Source organism: Nuphar pumila, chromosome 6 (assembly GCF_984573655.1).
Source record: "Nuphar pumila chromosome 6, dmNupPumi1.hap1.1, whole genome shotgun sequence".
NCBI classification, from domain to species: Eukaryota; Viridiplantae; Streptophyta; class Magnoliopsida; order Nymphaeales; family Nymphaeaceae; genus Nuphar; species Nuphar pumila.
The window spans coordinates 110,716,237-110,737,664 of NC_143254.1; the positions used below are offsets into that span (position 1 = coordinate 110,716,237).

General features: G+C 38.7%; 2 protein-coding genes across 3 annotated transcripts; both read left to right on the plus strand.

Annotated features, from left to right (window-relative positions):
• Positions 1 to 710: 710 nt before the first annotated feature.
• Positions 711 to 7,603, plus strand: LOC149835699 (large ribosomal subunit protein uL23-like). 2 transcript variants are annotated; one of them, XM_090008692.1, is made up of 4 exons: positions 711 to 751; positions 6,421 to 6,469; positions 6,755 to 7,145; positions 7,276 to 7,603. In XM_090008692.1, the coding sequence occupies exons 2-4, from the start codon at positions 6,451 to 6,453 to the stop codon at positions 7,358 to 7,360; spliced, it is 495 nt and encodes a 164-aa protein (XP_089864818.1). In that variant the 5' UTR covers positions 711 to 751; positions 6,421 to 6,450; the 3' UTR covers positions 7,361 to 7,603. The 2 variants fall into 2 exon arrangements, with proteins under 2 accessions (XP_089864818.1, XP_089864819.1); XM_090008693.1 differs by having other exon boundaries at positions 718 to 751; positions 6,431 to 6,469.
• Positions 7,604 to 14,212: 6,609 nt separating this feature from the next.
• On the plus strand, positions 14,213 to 14,788 carry LOC149835700 (uncharacterized). The gene has a single exon (XM_090009636.1). It carries the CDS (start codon positions 14,213 to 14,215, stop codon positions 14,786 to 14,788), a length of 576 nt encoding a protein of 191 aa, XP_089865762.1.
• Positions 14,789 to 21,428: the final 6,640 nt, after the last annotated feature.

Genomic DNA, 21,428 nt, shown 5'->3' on the forward strand with positions numbered 1-21,428 from the left:
AAAGTTATGTCAACATACACGGGAATACGAGCCCCATGTGCTTGTATACGTGGTGCTCATTCAAAGCCCCGAACACAGACGTGGGATTCAGTGAATCATCGGGGGGGGGAACATATAACCTGCTTCGATGTTCCTGAGATAACATGTGGTAAAATAGTAAAAACGCACCAACGTTTAGTGGGCCTCACGTGATTTATAGTCGCGCCATCCCATATAAAGTTGGGGATGGGCCACCAAACGAGCCTTATTATGGTGCAAACCAGCTTGGGTTTGGTAGAACCCTCTATCCAAATCCATACATCACGAGTAGAGTTTAAAACACAGCCCAATCTTACATTCCGATGTAAAACATACTTGTACGGTTGGATTCTTTCAGTTTAAGATTTGGATTCCAGTCGACGATTTTCATAAGATCCAAACCAAACTTGACTAAACTATATTTTCCACATACACAATACACTATCTCGGCTTATTCTTTGAATAAACCCTACACGAAAATCAAATCTGGATTCAAATCTACTTCATCCGATCTACCTAAAATTCGGATTCGTTTTCGTTCTTATTACCTAAAATTTTGGATGGATTCAAATCACAATGAACCGGACCATATCCGAACCGTATTGGACCCCTCCACAAAAGGCAATTCCGTAATAATATAAAAACCCAAGGTTAATCCCACAGCCACGCGTAGTATATAGATAAACTCCCCTAGGGTTTTCGCGGAGCGACTTTTTCCGCCGGCAGATTTACGGTACGTTGCGTCCTTCCGATCTCGATCTCTTCGATTTGTTCACTAACTACATCGCCTGAAAATCCTTCGTTTCGATGGCTTTGATTGGGTTTCATTTGATTGTTTTTCGACTGTTTTATTGCTTCGTTGCGTGAATGAATTTTGGGGAGGTTTCATGGGGATTTTGTTGAATCAATAATGGTCTGTGATTGAATATTGAGTATTTTTGAATAAAAATTAGTCTCAATCGAAACTTTGTAGATCAAAACGATAATTGGATCCGTGAAAATATGAAAAAGTGGAAAGATTTTGGGTGGTTTCTTGTAGGAAAACGTCGAGAAATTGCGACTTGGGATGTTTGGGGCGTCGGGTTGTGGGGAATTGAATTGTAAGGGGAGAGAGGAGGTGAGCATTGAGGTGCCGGATTGTATTGAAAGTGTTCATTTGTCTGTGTTTGCATACGTGGGTATAGTGGGAAGATGCCATGGTTGTTTTGGACTTGGTTTTCTCTTATTCTGGAATACTAGTGTTTGTGAGTTAGAGCTTGCCTCTGGTTGGTGCTGTGTTGCAGAGTCTGTGATTGGAAAGGGTAATGGTCGTTTTGGAAGCGTTGCAGTGTCGGTGAGTTGTGAATGACTTAACGAACTGCTTAGGTGGGAGTCACGGCACTGTTTGTTGCAACATACCTTAAAAAATGCATGCTTAGGGTGGATTTGATGGTGATGGGATTGACTGGTATCTATGGGTTGGTTATAACTTATAAGCTGCCGGAGATGAGGGTTTAAAGAAAATTTTCTCTCGCATTTTGTGGTATCCTAGATCTGAGCGCGTGATATTTTTGATATGTACTGTTTCTGTAGTCTACAGTTTAATGACACGAGTTGAACATGAAGTTGATGATAGACTAGTGCTCATGGAGGAGTTAGGTAAAAAATAAGAAAAAAGTGTATTGTGGCTTTAAGTGTTTGGAAGGAGCTGGATCCTGCATCATTTTGTGCTTGGGTGGCTTATGGTCACATGTTCTAAGTGTTGTATGTGTATTCTTTCCTTTCTTAAACTGGCAGTAGATTTTTTTGGCCTATAATGTTTCCTTGTCATTTAGCATGTTTTATGAATCTTCATGCCCCTTTTATGATTATGTATTCTGTAAATGTTCTTTTTCTTCTTTTTCATGGAACTTTGTTGCCTCCTTGGTTGTGTAACATTGCCAAGTCAAGTGTCATGGTTGTTAAGGAATATAATGTGGTCATATAAATGTCAATTGTGGAAATTGAAATACAGCAGATGACAACAAAATAGAGAATCAAGATCCTGAAAAAATTAGATAAACGAAGTTAATAAATGGTTCTGACTTCATGTGACATAAGTGTGTCTGTCTATGTAGTGTCCCAGTGTATCCAGTGTCTGTGTTGGTGTTATGTCATGCCAACAACAACAACAACAACAACTACGCCTTCATCCCAAAACAATTGGGGTCAGCGATATGAACCAAAAAAGAAATTCATTTTGGGTCTTCCACATGAATCCTTTTCCTCCAATCATTTCTATCCAATGCCATGTCCTCGGTGAGGTTCAAAGCATTCATATCCTTTCCTATCATCTCCATCCAAGTCTTCCTAGGCCTACCCCGACCTCTTTTAACTAATATATTTTCCCATTTCTCCAACCTTCTAACTGGAGCATCATTAGGCCTTCGCCGAATATGTTCAAACCACCGTAAACGATTCTCTCGCATCTTATTTTCAATGGGTGCAACACCTACCTTCTTACGTATCACCTCGTTCTGAATCTTATCTTTTATTGTATTTCCACACATCCATCTAAGCATCCGCATCTCAGCTACACTCATTTTTTGAATATGATGTCTCTTGGCAGCCCAACATTCCGTACCATATAGTAAAGCGGGTCTAATAGTCGTCCTATAAAACTTTCCCTTCAACCGCAATGGCATTCTAGGATCGCACAACACTCCAGTTGCACTTTTCCATTTCATCCACCCAACCTTTATCGTATGATTTACATCTCCATCAATTTCTCCATACTTTTGAATGATGGATCCCAAATATTTGAAATAATCATTCACCGGTATTTCTTGCTCACCAAGCTTCACTACACTCCCATCACTACTTCGTTGCTTACTAAACCGACATTCCATATATTCAGTCTTACTCTTACTCAACTTAAAACCTCTAGCTTCCAATGTCTGTCTCCATAATTCTAACTTAGCATTAACCCCAGCTCTAGACTCATCAATCAAAACAATATCATCAGCAAACAACATACACCACGGTACATTTTCTTGAATTGATCTCGTAAGTTGATCCATCATTATAACAAATAGGAAAGGGCTTAAAGCAGATCCTTGATGTAACCCAACCGTTATAGAAAAATTGGTTGTCATCCCTCCACAAGTGCGGACATTGGTTACTACTTCTTCATACATATCCTTAATTATACTAATGTACTTGAGAGAAACACCTTTCTTCATCATTGTCCACCAGAGAACGTCCCTAGGTACTCTATCGTATGCCTTCTCTAAATCAATAAAAACCATATGCAAATCTTTGTTCCTCTCTCTATATCTTTCAATAAGTTGTCTAAGAAGATGTATAGCTTCCATAGTTGATCTTCCAGGCATAAAACCAAATTGATTCTCCGATATCATGACAACCTTCCTCAACCTAGACTCAATCACCCTCTCCCAAAGTTTCATAGTATGACTCATGAGTTTTATACCACGATAGTTTGTGCAATCTTGTATATCACCCTTATTCTTATATAAAGGCACCAAAGTACTCTTCCTCCACTCATTAGGCATCTTATTTGTTCGCCAAATCAAGTTAAAAAGATTTGTCAATCATTCTAAACCTTTCTCTCCCAAGCATTTCCAAGCCTCGATAGGTATACCATCTGGGCCAACTGCCCTTCTTGATTTCATTTTCTTCAAAGCCTCTGCAATTTCTTTCTTTTGAATCTTGCGCATGAAGTCACGATTCATCTCATGAAAAGGAATGGAGAAGTCTCCAAGATCTTGAGCATGACTATCATTAAATAGCTTATCAAAATAATCTTTCCATCTCTCCTTAATCTCCTCATCTTTGACTAAAACCCTTTGCATTTCATCTTTGATACATCTAACCATACCCAGATCCCTCGATTTCCTATCTCTCATCTTTGCAAGCCTATAAATATCTTTCTCGCTCTCTTTGGTCTCCAACTTGTCATAAACCTCCTTATATACCTTATCCCTCGTGTTCCGAACTACTTTTTTAGCTTCCTTCTTTGCTATCATATACTTCTCCAAATTCTCATTATCACGACTCTTACTTAGATTTCTATAACACTCTCTTTTAACCTTAATAGCTAATTTGACATCCTCGTTCCACCACGCTGTATCCTTACCTAGCGGTGCACCGCCTTTAGACTCACCCAATACCTCCTTAGCCACCTTTCTCATGCCACCCGCTATCTTATTCCACATTGATTCTGAATCCTCCTCGAGACACCAATCAGCTTCCTTAACTACCTGCTCTACAAACATTCCTTGTTTAACTCCTTTCAGTGCCCACCACTTAATTCTAGGATCTATCCTATGTCTATCCCTTTTGCGGCATTGTCTAATTCTAAGATCTAAAATTAAGACTCTATGTTGTGTAGCTACACTTTCTCCCGGTATAACCTTACAATCGATGCAACAACCCCTATCTCTCTTTCTAAGTAGAAAAAAATCTATCTGACTCGTATTAACCCCACTTTTAAACGTTACTAGGTGAGACTCCATCTTCCTAAACCAAGTGTTTGCTAAGATCATATCATAGGACAAACAAAAATCTAAAATCCTTTCTCCACTTTCATTTCTTTCTCCTATACCATAGCCTCCATGGATACTCTCAAATCCATCCCTACTAATGCCTACATGTCCATTAAGGTCACCGCCGATGAAAAGATTTTCTCCATAAGATATCCCTTGTACTTCTCCATCTAAATCTTCCCAAAATTGATGCTTAATGGAATCATCTAAACCTACTTGAGGTGCATAAACACTAATAATATTAATAATATCTGTACCTAATACTAATTTAATAAGTAAAATTCTATCACCCTTCTTACGGACCTCAACTACATTATCTATAAACTGACGACTCATAACAATCCCTACTCCATTCCTATTCCTATTTATTCCTGTATACCAAATCTTATATCCCCAAGGTTCTATCACTTTAGCTTTCTCACCTACCCATTTGGTCTCTTGTAGACATAAAATATCAATCTTTCTCCTACACATAACATCTACTAACTCTACCAACTTACCAGTTAAAGACCCTATGTTCCAAGTGGCTAACCTAATTTTATGGTCTTGGACTAACTTCTTTACCCCCACCCGTCCAACGAAGTGAGGGAACCCTTGCCTATTTGACACCACACCCGGGCGCCGGTGTGACGCGTCGCTTCTGGGCGACGACCTAGCAACCCTTGCCCATTTATCACTGCCTCCGGGCCTAGAGAGTACAACGCGTCGCTCAGTAGGGAACGCCCCAACAAAATTCTCATATTGGTTCATTTTCATAGGGTATGACTAAGTTTTTATGCTGGCTGTCACAGGCCTACCGCAACCCTCCTCCTTTATCCGGGCTTGGGACCGGCAGTGTATAACTAAACAGTTATACACAGGCGGAGTTTACTGGGAAATATATACTAGGTGAAGTTTCACGATCAGTGTGAAATAGACTTAATGGAAATTAGGAAGCTGGAAATGTTGGAAGAGGACATGGTAGAGCATCAATTTATTTACATTTCCTGTTTCTGTCTTTATTTCTTTCTTTACCTTGAAGTTCTCTTTCATACTTTCATAAGAATATCAATAAGCATGGTACTGGAGAAGATAATTGTTGATGGGTCATTTTAGTGTTTTGTTCTATTGCTGAAATAGCATTCACGAGTAACTTTGGAAGTCATTTGTTCTATTTTAGGACATTCGAATTGGGAGTAAAATTAAAAGTGCAAAATGCACCCAAAATAATTTATAAGTGGTTTAGAACAACTGCAAAGTTGCACTAGCAGGTAATCTGTCATGCAATCCATGTCACAAGGATACAGATGCGGGAGTGGGGCACAATGTGGATATGCTTGGTACGATACGATAATTTAAAAAATTTAGGACATGGGCCATGACAGTACACACATAGATGTATGTATGTATAAAACAACAATTTTAAATCACTACATTTAAGAACATCAAATAATGAAACTAAGTTGAAATTAAAATGTAATGTAATTGATGACAAATTTTAAAAGAAAAATAACTCAAGTGAATAAGAAATAAGTAATGAGATCATAAAAGAACATAGATAAAGTTGATGACACAATGTTGACAGTGAATGAAACTGACTTGACTATGTTGATGAAGTGTCATATTGTATCCATGAAGTGTGGTGTCGTGTCAGTATAGGATACACGTGCTAAGTGTCCCTGTGACATGTCATACGATCTAAAAGGGAAAACCACTTTATGCAATATGCGATGAACATGTAAATATTAAGCATGAGCAGGTAGGCATCAATAGTTTTGTTCTTTTTCTTTTTTGTATTTCATGCTGCTGCTGTCTTCTGTATGTTCAATCATTCATTTCTTTGTCTTCAGTTTTAAGGTTCTATGGTTTTCCACAATCTTATTCTGTTGCTTACTGACAGCACTTTTCAGGACGCTGACTTACCACTGCAATGGCTCCTCCTGCAAAAGGTGTGTTCACAATCTTATATATTTATGATTCTGTGAATTATATTGTTTTCTATGTCACATGGATATGACTGCGGATACGGGGATGCGGCCATTTTATGAAGTTTTCAATATGACTATTTTATAAGGGAACATGATATGAAGTGTCCATGTGATATAGATTCTTTTATGTTACACATTTTGGTCAGTAAACTTTGGAAATATACTTATTGTTTTGCTTAATTTGGTGTTCTTCTGTCCTTGGTTTTTCTCTGTTTCACCATGACAATGTGTGATTTTTCTTGACAGCTCCTGCTAAGAAATCCGATGGCAAGGCTCAGACCTTTAAGGCGGATGGCAAGGCTCAGGCCTTAAAGGCGGCCAAGGCAGTGAAGGCTGGGTCCTTCACGCTGAAGAAAAAAGCAAAGAAAATCCGAACTTCAGTTACTTTCCACCGTCCAAAGACACTGAAGAAGGAACGTAATCCCAAGTATCCTCGTATTAGTGCACCATCTAGAAACAAGCTCGACCAATATCAGATCCTTAAGTATCCACTCACCACTGAATCAGCTATGAAGAAGATTGAAGATAACAACACCCTCGTCTTCATTGTGGACATCAGGGCAGACAAGAAGAAGATCAAGACGGCAGTGAAGGATATGTACGATATCCAGTCTAAGAAGGTCAACACATTGATCAGGTGCCCCTTTTTTCTCTTTTTTCACTTTTTCTCTTTTTCTAGTTTTCAAATGATGACATTTTTGGAAGTTAATGTTCAATATCTTGTAAAAGGTTTTCTGAATTATGTACTTTTTTGCTCCCTTCAACAGACCTGATGGGACAAAGAAGGCGTATGTGAGGCTTACACCGGATTATGATGCTCTGGATGTTGCAAATAAGATTGGCATCATCTAGATCGGAGGTATCAGCTGCTTCTACTCTCTCCCTTTCTTCCCAGAAAAATTTTGCGTTTATGTGGTAAAGTCTCAGATACATGGGAAAATGTTAGTTTTGTTAACTGGAATTTGTTAGTCTTTATTCCTTCTATTTGAACAATATTTGCAATTGATGTTCAGGTAGCTATGGCTAGTCCTGTAGTCCACTAGTTTATGGAAACTAGATCTATGCATTATTTTAAACAGGTTGTAGATTTGTTCACCTGTTTTTGCTGTGTGTGTGCATGTGCATGCATGATTGCACGTGTGTGTGTTTGCACGCGATTACACAGATATAGTTAAGTTCACCGGTCTCAGGTTGGATCTGGGTCAAGATATTATTTGTCTTGTGATAAAGATGAGTTATAAATTGCCATGTCCTGGTGCTTATTTTGGTTAGGGTAGAATACCTGATACAGTTCACACGGATGTTTTGCTAGTAGGTTGGGTTCTTACAGCATCGAAGTATATGCTAGCATGAAATTTTCATTTATATAATATAACATATATGTCATCTAAGGATCCCACTAGAACATAGACGTTATGAGACCTGGTTTAACATAGACCGCCTTTCACCCGACGGGATCAACTTGTCATGCAAACGGGCATGGACCTCCTTGCACTAGTCAAGTGACAGGATCAAGTCTGCATTCCAAAGAGCACTGATCTCTGGAAAAAGTTTGCAGATGGTGCTGAGCCTGGAAACCGTAACTTATATAGTTATATTACATGGTTTAAACTGCAATATCTACTATCCGTTTGACTTGGAAAATCCGCCTTTCATAGACTTGAGAACAATTTGATTACATTCAGTAAGTTTTCACTTAGTGTAGGAGTTTTGAGCTGGAAGTTGTGTGCCATTTTCTGATTCCTGTAATCCTTATAAGACGTGGGCATGGTTTTTCTCATGGTAGACCTGATTGGACCCAAGGTCCAGATTTGCTACCAGCACCTCAAAGTCAGATCCAAGTTTGGACCTACCTGAGTTTGAACCAAATATAATCCGTTGACACTCCTGCATATGAGTGGAACCCTCTTGTGTAACAGTCCAGATCAAAGTGTGCCTCCGATGAAGCCCCCTACAATCCTGAGGAAATGTGAAAAATGGCTACAATTGAGGCTTATCTGATATTTTCATATCGGCACAAGCAGCCTGAGAGACTAGGGATGTCAGTGGACTGGGACTGGTGGGGGGACAAGGTCTTCATCCTCGCTCCGTCGCAAAATCTTGCCCTCCATCTCCGGTCCATCCTGGACGTCCACCCCTCCCTGTCTCAAAATGATGGAGCCCCATCCCCCAATCCTCACTCCTCGTCCCCATCCAATGTAGTTTGAACCTATTTTTAACTGCTGTCGGACCAGGAAGGAGAGAGGAGAGAATGGGGTCTGCCACTTTTGCCGGACTGTTGCTGCCTCCTTTGTTAGAGGAATGACTGAAGGAGAGGTTGGTTTATGGTTATGAACTTGAAAATATATATAGGACTTATATGTAATTTTATAAAATATTAATGATATATTAGTAATTTCATTAATGGGGATGTGGGATGAGGTGGGGTAGAGGCCAGAGTAAGTCCATTTTCGCACGAGTTTTGATGTTCACCTCAATCCCTGGTTCATTACCCGTTTCACGTCCTCTATCTCTGGTCCAAACTGTGTGTGTTCGGCTTCCCTACCTACCGTAAATCTCATGTCTTATTCTATGTTTATTTCATGTGTAGCCAAACTGATTGAACAGTGATATGCTGGAATTACATATTTTACCAGAACAGATTCCAAGGGAAGTCAAGGGTCTGACCAATGAATTTACTAGCGTCCGTAGCTTTCAGATCATTTTCCTGTGGAGAGAAGCTGGGGATTTGGTCAAGGGTCTTGACCAAAGAATTCAAGGGATCGTTTGAATTCCTCTAATCTGAGTTGATCTATTGAGGTCTTTGTAAGCAGAGAGAAGCTGGGGAAAGCTTCGACTAAACGCACGCCGTTTTAGGGGGTGTTTTTCATAAATCTGACCCGCCGATGGTCAATTTTTTTAGAAAACTGACACTTTGATAACGTTTTTTAATAAAAGATAGGAATTTTTAAGCTTTAATATTTATGAAAACTTTAGTAGTATTGATTTTTAAACCTTACAAAAACTTGTGTCAGAATCGGATTATTCAAGAGTCTATTCCTATAAAAGCAAGCATGTAGAAAACATTTATATGGTCAGATTTGAAGAAAACATAGAAAAAACCCTTCAGAAGTCTGGGTAGACAGATGGTAGGTACATATCGATGTAGACAAGTAACCCTATTCTGTGAACAAATATCTTAGATCCCCTACTAACCCACCCCCTGACACACGCATACCTCCTATCTCCTCTCCTTAATATGGACAAAACTCATGGAGCCCATCTAGGGATCGGACCTGAATACTTTAGAAAGTACTTGACCACACAAAACACAGCAAATCACTGTGTTTTTATGTTTTGTGTTTCACACAGAAAATAACTGTATGCATAGCGAATTTCTGGTTAGTATTTTACACGAAATATCACTACACACATTAGTGATTTTCTGTCTTTTATGTGACCTGATTACTTTACTCGGACCAATCACCTAACCATGCCTCCAAAACTCATCAAACACATAATTATGATTCCTTTTCAAATCCTAGGATCTCATTTGGAGGCAATCAAACACACCCTAGATGGCGAACCCAAAATTTACTCAATTATTGTGAATAGTAGAAACATGAAACTAGGAATGTAAATGAATTGGATTTTATCTGATATCCTACCAAATTCTATTCTGTTCAGTTGCATTTGGTAAGTCAAAACTGTATCCGATTATAATCAGATGCTGATATGGTTCTGATTTTTTGCTATTGAATCCAACAAATATCCAGATTTGACAGATATCCACAACCGTTTACATGTAAAAAAGTGGATCTAGTAAGAGCTTTTCAATATCTGAATCTGAATCCATTTAGCCACCATCCAATTAGTCAAATATGGTATTGGCCACATCCAATGCAAATCTGAACAGTTTACATCCCTACACGAAACCCATATGGCTAGTGAGTTTCACAATTTCTGAAAATTCTTAACGAGAGTTCCTTTACAAAAGAGTTAGCGATGTCTTGGCTTGTTAAAAAAGCAAAGAAGTTGAGACTTTTCTACGATTCTCTTTCTTACTCTACCCAAACGAGAGAACTGTGGGCATGGTTAGAGTTCTTGCTGTCTTGTCCAAACGCACACAACGAATTTCAACCGCGTTGAGTGGGAACTTGATTTAGATTGCAAATCCTCTGAAACCCGGTAAAGTGAGAAAGTGTTTACATAGGTTCGCTAACACTCTCTTAACCACATTATTCTGGTAGTAATACGTTTGGAATTTGGGGTTTGGAAACCAGCATGTCGATAACCTGTTTTCCTTCGGTAGGTCAAGAGAAAAAGTCCCCCATTAGGGCCCACGACGGATCACGTGATTTGACAAAACGTGAATATTTTTGTATTTTGAAATCACCACCGTCCATGTCTTTAATCTCCACCATTCTTTGTGAAATGATGACATCATCCCTCTTGGTGGGTCCCATTGCTTACACAATGAATGGTAAGGCAAAGAAGGTGGTGATTTCAAATATTTAGCGGATTTTTTGTTGCACTCTGATGGGCCTGATACCTAACCCTTTGACAACACTAGTTTGATAAAATTATGCCACATTAGAAAGTGCAGTGTCAAATCCTGAATTTTGAAGCTGCAGGTTTTTCTAAAATCTTTCATATGTTTGGGAGACAATTTTAGGATTTTGACTGCATTGAACATATTCTTCCCAAGTACATGTGTTAAATTGACACATAAGAGCATCTAAGATGGAAGAAGCAAATATTTAATTGTGAGAAGACCTTGGGAGATAGAAAGACCAAAGGTTTAATGCTTAAGCCACTGAATTGGGCAATTACATCCTCTTCACGATGTAGCTGAATTTGGTCTAACTCCCATCCCATCTCTCAGATTTGGCAAATACAGGGTGCACCCAAATGGCAAATGGTGATGGCAACTCTGTAAACCGACTTCAACACCACCATCTACGGGTTTCCAAACAGAGCCTAAATGTTAATGCAATTTTATTATAATATACTTGACTTGACTGGCAATTTTTTTGCGAGAAAATCACTGCATTGATTTTTTTTGTTAATTTAACTTCATTTTAGATTGCCATCGCAACCAAAGACAACAATACCTATACATTCTTATTCTCAAGATTCAACACTATTCCTTTAACACCGCTGTAAAATTCCACCATTTCCTCGGCTTGAATCTCGTTCTATAAACACGTGCAATCCCATCTCCAAAAGAGACCACTTGAGCGATCCCATCCATTTTAAAAATTGTGTAAAAATTATCATTATTCTTTCTAATAGAGTAGTGAGTTCCTCAGCTTAAGGAGAGAATTCCATGTTATTTGGGATAGAGTCAAGGGACAGGAGAAATATGTAAACACCAAACGAAAGGAAAATCTCTCAGAAAAAAATTGTCTGATTAAAATGCTGTGTTTAAAACTTTTGTACTATAGTCCTACAATCCTATTGTATTAACCATAAGCAAGCAGGCTAGCGGATGCTTTCTTTTTCTTCTTCAATATTCCACGTTCCAAAAGTACATGTTTTTCACGTAAAAAAGCCTTCACCCCAAGTAAAGGTATATGATTTTTGTAATATATATAATGTCATAAGCATCACAATCTTCAAACTAAAAAAAAAATGCAGATATAATATGTTAACCAATAATAATTGCTAAATCTTCATGAAACACCACCCTACTAGGCTCGGCCTTCCTTGCTAGGGGTGACCATGCTGACATGGGACAGCCACGATTTAAATCTCACAGCAAACATCCTTTGCTGTAAGGTTAATGCTAGGTGTACGAGGCTTCAATGATTTTACCAATTGGAGGCTTGCCAATTTGGGTTTTTTTTAGAGGGAGGGGAGGGGGGAGATGGCACAGCATGAAAATTCACGCAACAACTAACGTAGTATGAAAATTCACATTTCATTTTATTGATAATATAAAAATAATAGATAGCTAATCTTTTTCTTCTCCTTGTGGATAGGCAAGCTGGGGGATAATCTCAATGGGATTCGAACCCGAGAATCCTTGCTTATGATAGTGTGACATAACCCTGTCTCATTGACCAAGGACACAGATTTAGTAAAATTTAAATAGGTTAAGAAAAAAAGAAATAAATTTGGGAACTGTTGGCCAGATGAATGGTGAGCTGAGCAACTTAATAAATTCATTTAAATAAGGGTTTTAATTGATATTAATCGAATAAATTAGTAGCGTGATGAATGTGTTAGAAACCTGAGTTGACCACGTTATAACAGAAATGATCATTACTTGATCTCATCGTTGACATTCATGATAGCATTATTCTGCAAAAAAGAAAAAAAAATACTCATTATAACATTGGGTGACTTGTGAAAGTCACCAAGACCTGACTTCACAAGTTCAAAACCCACGGGTGGTGAAAGTTAGGTGTACTCTCCCGTGGGTGGGCAGGGGGACCTCAAGGGTTTTAGCAACAGGAGGTCAGCTAATGTGCTGTAAGTGACTGGAGAGAGAGAGAGAGAGAGAGAGAGAGAGAGAGAGAGAGAGAGAGAGAGAGAGAGAGAGAGAGAGAGAGCCTAACATTGACCTTTGTAGAACATGTCCTCGATAGGGTTGTCAATGGATGAAAATGGAGTCAGATATCTGACCTGGTCCAAATTCATTAAATCGGTTTTGGTAAAACAAGGTAGCAACCGATTAATAATCAGATCTGGATTTGGGTTTCAGTTTTACATCCAAATCTAAGTCCAAGATAATCAGAACTGATTTCATATAAAATATCTGATTAACTTCATATCCATCCATGTTAGCTCTTATTGTGAATCCCCGAATCTGTTTAGGTTTGATTCAATAATGCCTACATCTGAACCAAACTATAAACATTTAAGTCTATACTTTTGGAATCTACTTAGAATTTTCAAGCCATTGATTTTTTAAAGTTGGAGATGGCTTCTGTGGTTGTTTTACTAAGCAAAGAGTGAGACTTCATTTTTTATTGGGTAAGAGATTAAAAACATGAAATTTGTGAAAATTTCAGATATCTACAATAACGAGAATTTTGAATCACAAATCAGAACTCATTTGATGTATCAAATTCTTGGAATTCATCTCATCAACAACAGCTAGAGCAAGACAAGCTTCCAGAATAACATCATTTGGTGTCCCTAATCAGGTCATGATAATGTCTTCCCCTCATTTTTAAAAAAAGTTTTCTTTAATGATCTAAAAAAAAAAACCCCTCACTTGAGTTGATTTTATTTTTATTATTCAAGGAAAACCCTCTATCACTGATCTTACATTGGTTGGCTTCTAGTTTGTAAAACCTTCTGATCATCGAGAAGTACACCCAACTTTAACTTTGCGGCAAAAGACGCCACCTATGGGTTTCGAATTTGTAAAGTCGGTCAAGTTGGTGACATTCACAAGTAACCCCTACCCTTTCTTGCCCATTAATCAATACACTCAGCTTCACTCTCACATGACATTCCGTCAATTTGGTGACCTTCATAAGTTGCACCAAATGGGGTTTTAGAAAAGGTTTTCAAAGTTTATAGAACACAATTTTGGATTCCATGGAAAGAGCTTTCCAGTTCCTAGTCAGACAAACAATCTAAAATGAGATGACAAAAATTATATAAGGACATTTTCATCTTTCGTGTTGGTTAAAAAGTAAACCACCTAACTCCTCTCTCTCTCTCTCTCTCTCAAGGGTCTCTCTTCTCCCGCGTCTCTCTGCAACTCCCATGGCGACCACCAACTTCCTTCCCCAAATTCTCCTCATCTCCCTGATGGGTTTCCTCATGGGAGCCCAGGCGAGGCCGGGCGCCCACTTCCACCCTTGCAGAACCTTCGTCATCTCCTTCTCCTACTCCCTTTCCTCTCCAAAGGACTCCATCCAACCCCTCGACACCCTCAACCCATCTGACCTCCTCTTCCCCTCCCTACGATTCGTCGACGATCCCTCTGAGTCCTCCCTCCGCCGCCGCGATTTCGACGGATTCTTCCCTGTGTCAGCGTCAAGTGAGCCGGAATTCGTCGTCCCCGCCAGACCCGCCATCGCCATGTCCGCCGATTCCTTCGACCCGACGAGCTCTCTACACGGCAGCGCCAGGGATATCCTCAGCGTGGTGATATCTCTGCTCTTCGGCGTCGGCTGCGGCGCCCTCATCGCCTCAACCATGTACCTCGCCTGGTCCTTGATCAACAGCAGGTGCGATTTCTGCTCCCACGACAACGAATTCTCCGGCCACGATGAGTATGTGAAGATCCCCGCGTCGCCCGAGCCCGTGAAGGCGAAGGAAGTGTACGAGGGGAATTAGGGTTAGGGTCGATGGGTTCTTACATGATTTTACATGCGTGTTTGCGTTGAATATGGATCATTCTACGTTGTGGGGTTCGAGTAATTATGTCCCCTTATTGTTGAACCAATTTAGTTCTCCTTTTCTATTATGGTATGTATGTATTCTCCAATGAATTTGGTATCCTGTGTTACTGCTTGATGTTTATGTGAATTCTAGTTTATCTGTTTGGGAAATTTGTTGGACTTATGTTTTCTTGCGTGCATTTTATTCATATGGTTGTTTTTCGTGGGCGTTGGATTGATTGTTGATTCTAGTGGATTTTTTTTTTCGATTTCCTTTATCCGTGGTGTTTGTTTTAGAATTGTTGGTTCATTTCTTGATTATGTATTCAAAATTATGGGTGCATTCATTTGCTTATTTGTGATTCTATTGAGGTTTGTCTTTGAGTTGTTTGCTTGAATTAAAAGTTCAGATTTTGGATTATAAATTCTTGTGGCTTTCCGTCGGTAAGTTGAATGTGATATGTGGTTGCTGTTGAAGTTGTTGAAATCCTGTACTAGAGGGAGTTTCATGGTGGTCTCATCGATCTTTTGTTTCTTTATGGAGGAATTGTTGCTTGCTTGGGAGAGTTTGGTTTTCTTGTGTGCATTCTTTTCATGTGATTGGGTTTTGGGTTGTTTTCTTAATCTGAAATGTTGTGGTTTGGATGAGGAACTGTTATTAGATTTAAAAACCTTGTTGAACTGTGTATGTAGTCGGTTTGATTTGTGAAACTCCAATCGTATCCAGGACTGAAGCAGGTTTCATGATGATTGTTAAGAGTTGTTGGTCCTTTTGCATTTTTTTTTTGAAAATAAAGTAAACCCTTTTGCATTCATAATTATCTGTTTGAAACTTTGAATTGTTTGGCCCTCTGCTTTCTTATTTATGTTTTATTCATGTGGACGGTTTTGGGTGTAGTTTGCTTGAATTTTAGCTTTTATTTGCTTAAAGTATGTTACAATTCACGCTTCTTTAGTGTTATGTCAATGATACGTGGATACATCAACTCACAAGTTCGATTTTTTTAATGGCCATACGTTTCAGTGTTTGAATCAGCGTGTCCGCATGTCACCAGGGATAAGCGGCCGAACTGGTGTGTCCCTGTGACATGGCTTTGGTCCTATCAACTTAGTGAAAAAGAGAGGCCTGCATCACATGTATATAGTTGTTGGTGGGGGTGGTAGTATACGAGAATTCTCGTTGCATTGGTAAACATGGTTCAATTGTTCAAGCGTTTGATGTCGCTTCAATTCTGCATAGGACTGGAATGATTTGTGGCATTTGTTCAATTCTTTATGGGAGTGAATATCGCTCTTCTACAGTAGCACATTTATGTAGATACACAATACCGGTTTGGTTGTCAGGTTTCCTTTTCATGTCTTAGCTAGGATCAAGGATTGTTGCGATGAACGGTGTTTGACACATCAAGTGCCAATTGCTTGCATTTTGCACATGCTATCAGATGAATGGTAAGATGGATATATCTTCTTCTACTGGTTGTGAATTGTGGGCGGTAAGTATTTATCTTTGTGGGGTTGTTCTTTGATGATTGGTTTAGTCATGCAGTTTGATTGGATACAAACCTTCATGGCCATGCATTTAGTATGATGATGCATCTGTTTTATCCTTCTGTTTGAGTTGATGTTTTTGGTATGGCCTTTACGGACCCCATTATGTGTTTTTACGTGGCTCAGAAGCGTGGATATGTTTTCTTGTAAGTTATTCTTTTTGTTTCTTCAAGAACAATTGTAAGGTTTATTAGCCATACTTCTATTTCTATCTAAGCATTCTAATATTCAGCTTCACCAAAGAAGAGGAAAGCACGGCGAGATTTCTGCAGTAAAATGTGAATTTGATATAAATTTTCTTTATGTGCCTTGGGGACCTTGAATCTGTAGATTTCTTTAACGCATGCAGTTTATGCTTGAATGTGGGTCACCTGGGTGAAAAAAGGCTTAAAAACTATCTAGACTCTTTCTGCTTGTTACATTTCGCGATATATATGAGCCGAACGAATATCAGAAAGAGATCCCTTGTTGGCAGAAGATATTTAAATCGTCAATCGACATAAAGGGGGGGGGGGATTAGAAAAGTGGGGGGCTTTAATTTCAAAGAGACAAGTTTAGATTGTAGACAAATGCTTGAACTAAGGTTAAAATCTGTGTGAGAGTGAGTTTATGATGCTCTGATATAGCAGAAAAATCTGTTTTTATCTTATGCCTGAGTGCACAAGAAATATCTATGTTGTGAAAATAGATAAAAGGTAATGACATAATGTTGATTGTGCACTGGATTAGGGATGGCAGTGGGGCGGGGCGGGGGACAAGGTTTCCACCCCCGCCCCGCCTCAAAATTTTATCCTCCACCCCTGCCCCGCCTCCGCGGCGGGGATGAATTTTATCCTCCACCCCCGCCTCCATACCCTTCATCCCTGGTCCAAACGGGGATGAGGCAGGACGGGGCGGGGATATTGCGGGGAAAAGTGGTCGGGGCGGGGTTGGGGCGGGGCGGGGAAAAGTGCACGTCCACCCCCGCCCCGCCTCCGCGGCGGGGATGGATTTTATCCTCCACCCCCGCCTCCATCCCCGTTTCATACCCTTCATCCCCGGTCCAAACGGGGCGAGGCGGGGCCCCGCTTTCCCCCAGTCCACTGCCATCCCTACACTGGATTGATTATGTCCATGAAGTGTCCTCGAGTGTCCGAGTGTCGTGTTATGTCCACATGGGATACACATGCTAATGTGGAAGAGTTCGATGATCATGCACTTCGCTAATTGATTATATTATTACGCTGTTTCCTTGGTTGCTACTCCAAACTTCAAGGTTCTGCGAAGCGGTAGCGCAATGCAAGGCAGTAACGGCGTCTCCCAAAAGCCAAACGGAAGCCTCGAAGCGTGTAGTGTAAGTCTCGTAAACGGTATTCAAATTTTTTAGCAAAGCAATGTTACCAGTACCTGTACTGGCTTATACGCATCATATCGGCAGAAAATGGATACGCTTCACCCTGAATCGACTATTTTTTAAATAAGTGCAAAAGATAACAAATTTATTTTTTATTATTTTAATGGTTTTAACACGTGTCACGTTATGATTGATACATGATAACTTTTTATTTTCTGGCAGATAAAGAAAGATTCACTTGAGTATCGGTATCAGCCCCATACAACTGAATCGGTGGCCCACCTATTCAGGGTCGATACCGATATACGTCAATGAATGAAAGTAGATAAGAATAAATGTATTATTCATGTAACTAATGGATTATGTGTAGCATGACTGACACATGCGCGTAGGCACACCCACAACCGCAGATACACACAACCCCTTGTTCTATTTAATAGCCAAAAATAAAAAATCACCTGTATACGATATGTTAGGGTACGTTAGAATAACTCAGGTCTCGCATGGAATTTCAAATATGAAAAATGATCTGTCCTTGAAAAATGGTGCCCTATTCAAAATGCTCCACAATTTGATGAAATCCACCACATAAAAAAATCTTTGATTACCAATTTTTGTAAGACATTTATGACTTTTGCCCATGTGAACCTGTTGAGGTTCGCACGATATATAGGTATGTTGTGGGAAGTTTTCACCCTTCAATAAAAATGACGTTGCTTGCGGATCTTTGCAAAGATAGTACAACTTTCACAAATATAGTACGTTCTCCATGAAGATATCATGTGAACCTCTCTTAAGTAAATACTCCTCAAGGAGATCTGCAAATCTGTGCTGACGTTCGGAGTCACCTATTGCGAATGTCCCTGACGTTCACAATCTAGTTCGACCTTCGCAAATATAGGATGACCTACACGAAGAAAACCTACAAACCACTTTTATCTAAATACTCTCCACGTTCATCCGCAAATACCTATCGTGAATATCCCAAACGTTCGAATTCTGATTAGAGTTTCATAAATACAGTAGTACCTTCGCAAATATAGTATGACCCTCTTGAAGAAAACCTATAAACTTTCTTTAACTAAATACTTCTCACGTATATCCGCAAATGTCTATTGACATTCACAAATACCTATTGTGAATAGTGTACCTTCTCATGCTTGCTGATTCATATATATTTAATCATTGAAAACATTTTTTCGTTTTTATGTTTGTTTCTCACTAGAACTCTAACCTTTTTTCTTTTAGAACCCTAACTCTTTTCCCTCACCCCTTTGCAGCGATTCCTGTGAAATCAATATATTCACATTAAAAAAACTATTACAATTTAAATATGCATATGCGCATTCAATGAAACAAAAGTTTATACAAGCAAAAAAAATATACAAATTATAACTATTTGTAAATGTAACTATACACCAAAAAATTGCTTGTGAATCTGATCATAATTACGAGAAATCCATGATTTAAGATTGTTGTGGATGGTGCAACTACTTCCCTCATGTTGTTAGCTTTTCAAACTCCATATCCTTGTTAGAAAGGTCCCTATCCTTGCTAGACAACTATGAAAGCTCTTGTATACAAAAAATGTTGATGTGTTTTGCATCAAAAATCACATCTCTCATCGAGGAAGCATTTAAAGAGGGGGATCTTAGTGAACAGTAAGTGGTTCAAAAGTCTAAGGAGCCATTGACTTTATATTCCTTGATAATTGCTAACTTGTAGGTCTGGTTGGAGAAAGCAGGAGACGTAGCCAGTTGCAGTAGCAATGATGAGAGGGAGACAGAGATTGTGGACACCGTGAGGTTGGAGAAGACGAAAGAGGAACCTCAACAAGGGGATGATGCCAAGGCTGTGAGTAGAGGAGGTTATAGAGAAGAAAGATCTTTCTCAAGCAAAAAAAGAGGTCAATGCTAAAGCGGAGAGTGAGGTTGTTGGTGGTGAGAGGGCAGAGGAGGAACCCCAACAAAAGGTTGAGGCAAATGCTGAGGTGGAGAGTGAGAGTGAAATTGGTGAGAAGAGGGTGAAGAAGGAGGAGGGGGAAGATTATCTCGAGGAGGAGCTAGTGCATGCTCCCATGAAGAGGTCGGAGCGACTCACAAGGTATAGTTCTTGTGAATAGGTATTTTCTAAATTTGTTAATATGTATGCAATAGTGAAACATGTTTGTAAGATGTTTACGATCAATTTTAATGTTACATTCAATAATTAAATTGTGATATGTAAGTGTGTGTAAAGCAGGTTTATAAGATAACCAATTTGAATATTATAATTCATGATCATGTATTCAATGATTGATGTGTATGCAAGAGTGGGTTAGTATTTTGTTAATTAATGTGTACAATTGTAAGTAATAGACTTAAATGTAATCAATTTTAATATTATATTTAATGCTTAAATTATGATATGTGAGTGTGTGTGAAGCATATTTATTAGATAACTACTTTAAATATTGTAATTCTTGATCATGTATTCAATGGTTGATGTCTACGCAATAGTGAGTCAGTATTTTGTTGATGTGTGCAGTTGTAACTAGTAAACTAAAATGAATCAATTTTAGTGTTACATATTCAATGATTAAATTATAATATATGAGTGTGTGTGAAGTATGTTTGTAAGAAAACTAGTTATATATTATAATTTATGATAATGTATTCACTGATTGTTTTGTATATAATAGTTGATCAATTATTTGTTAATGTGTGCAGTTGTATCTAGTCTACTAAAATAAATTAATTTTGATGTTATATTCAATAACTGATGTGTGATATGTTACTGATTTCATGTAAATTTTTCTTAATGTGTGCACTTGTAACTAGTCTACTAAAATAAATCAATTTTAGTATTATATTCAATGATTAATGTGTCATATGTCACTTACTCTATGCAAATTCTATTGTCATTGCAGGATCCGCAATCACAGATAGCAGAAGATCCATAGTGCTTGTCATATTAATTCTATTGGTTTCAAGTACACAAGTGGTATTTAATGCTACTAGAAGCTACCAAGGATAACTTGGATCAAATGCACTTTTGACAATTTCTAAAGATCACACTATGAACCATTGGTCATAGTATTGTAGATTTCATGGTGCAAGTACCACATGGAGCTAGTAAATGCACTTCGGTTTGAAAATTTCAAGTACAAATGTGAAGTTTTATTTGGAGCAACCAAGGATGTATTTGAAGGTAATAGACTGAAGTTGTCATGGTTGAGGATGACATATGACAACAACAAACCGAAGAGACTAAAGGAGAAGATATCGTGTGTGGGAGAGAAAGCTGATCATATGCTAGAGAGTGAGTTGATAACATTCTTGCTCTATTTATTTGGCACATGTACATTCATTGACGCTGGTGGAAAGACAATCTATCCATCATATGTGCAACTTATGCAAGACCTGGATCGTGTCAATGATTTTGCATAGGGGGCATCTTCACTTGCACACCTATATGCAAGTCTGAGTCAAGTAAATCATGAAAAATAAAACTTTGTCAGCATATTGATTTTGTCAAAGGTACGAAAATTGATTCATTGATTTGATTTATATGAAAACATGAAATTTTGATCATTGATGTACTAATCCATGTATTACTCTATATATTTATCCTTGCATGTTTGGTTATGAGAGCACATATCCAATTGAAGGTCCCTTAGACATGACCCAGTGCATGGGTTTCCACGTATGACCATGTGAAGCATGTCACATAAGGG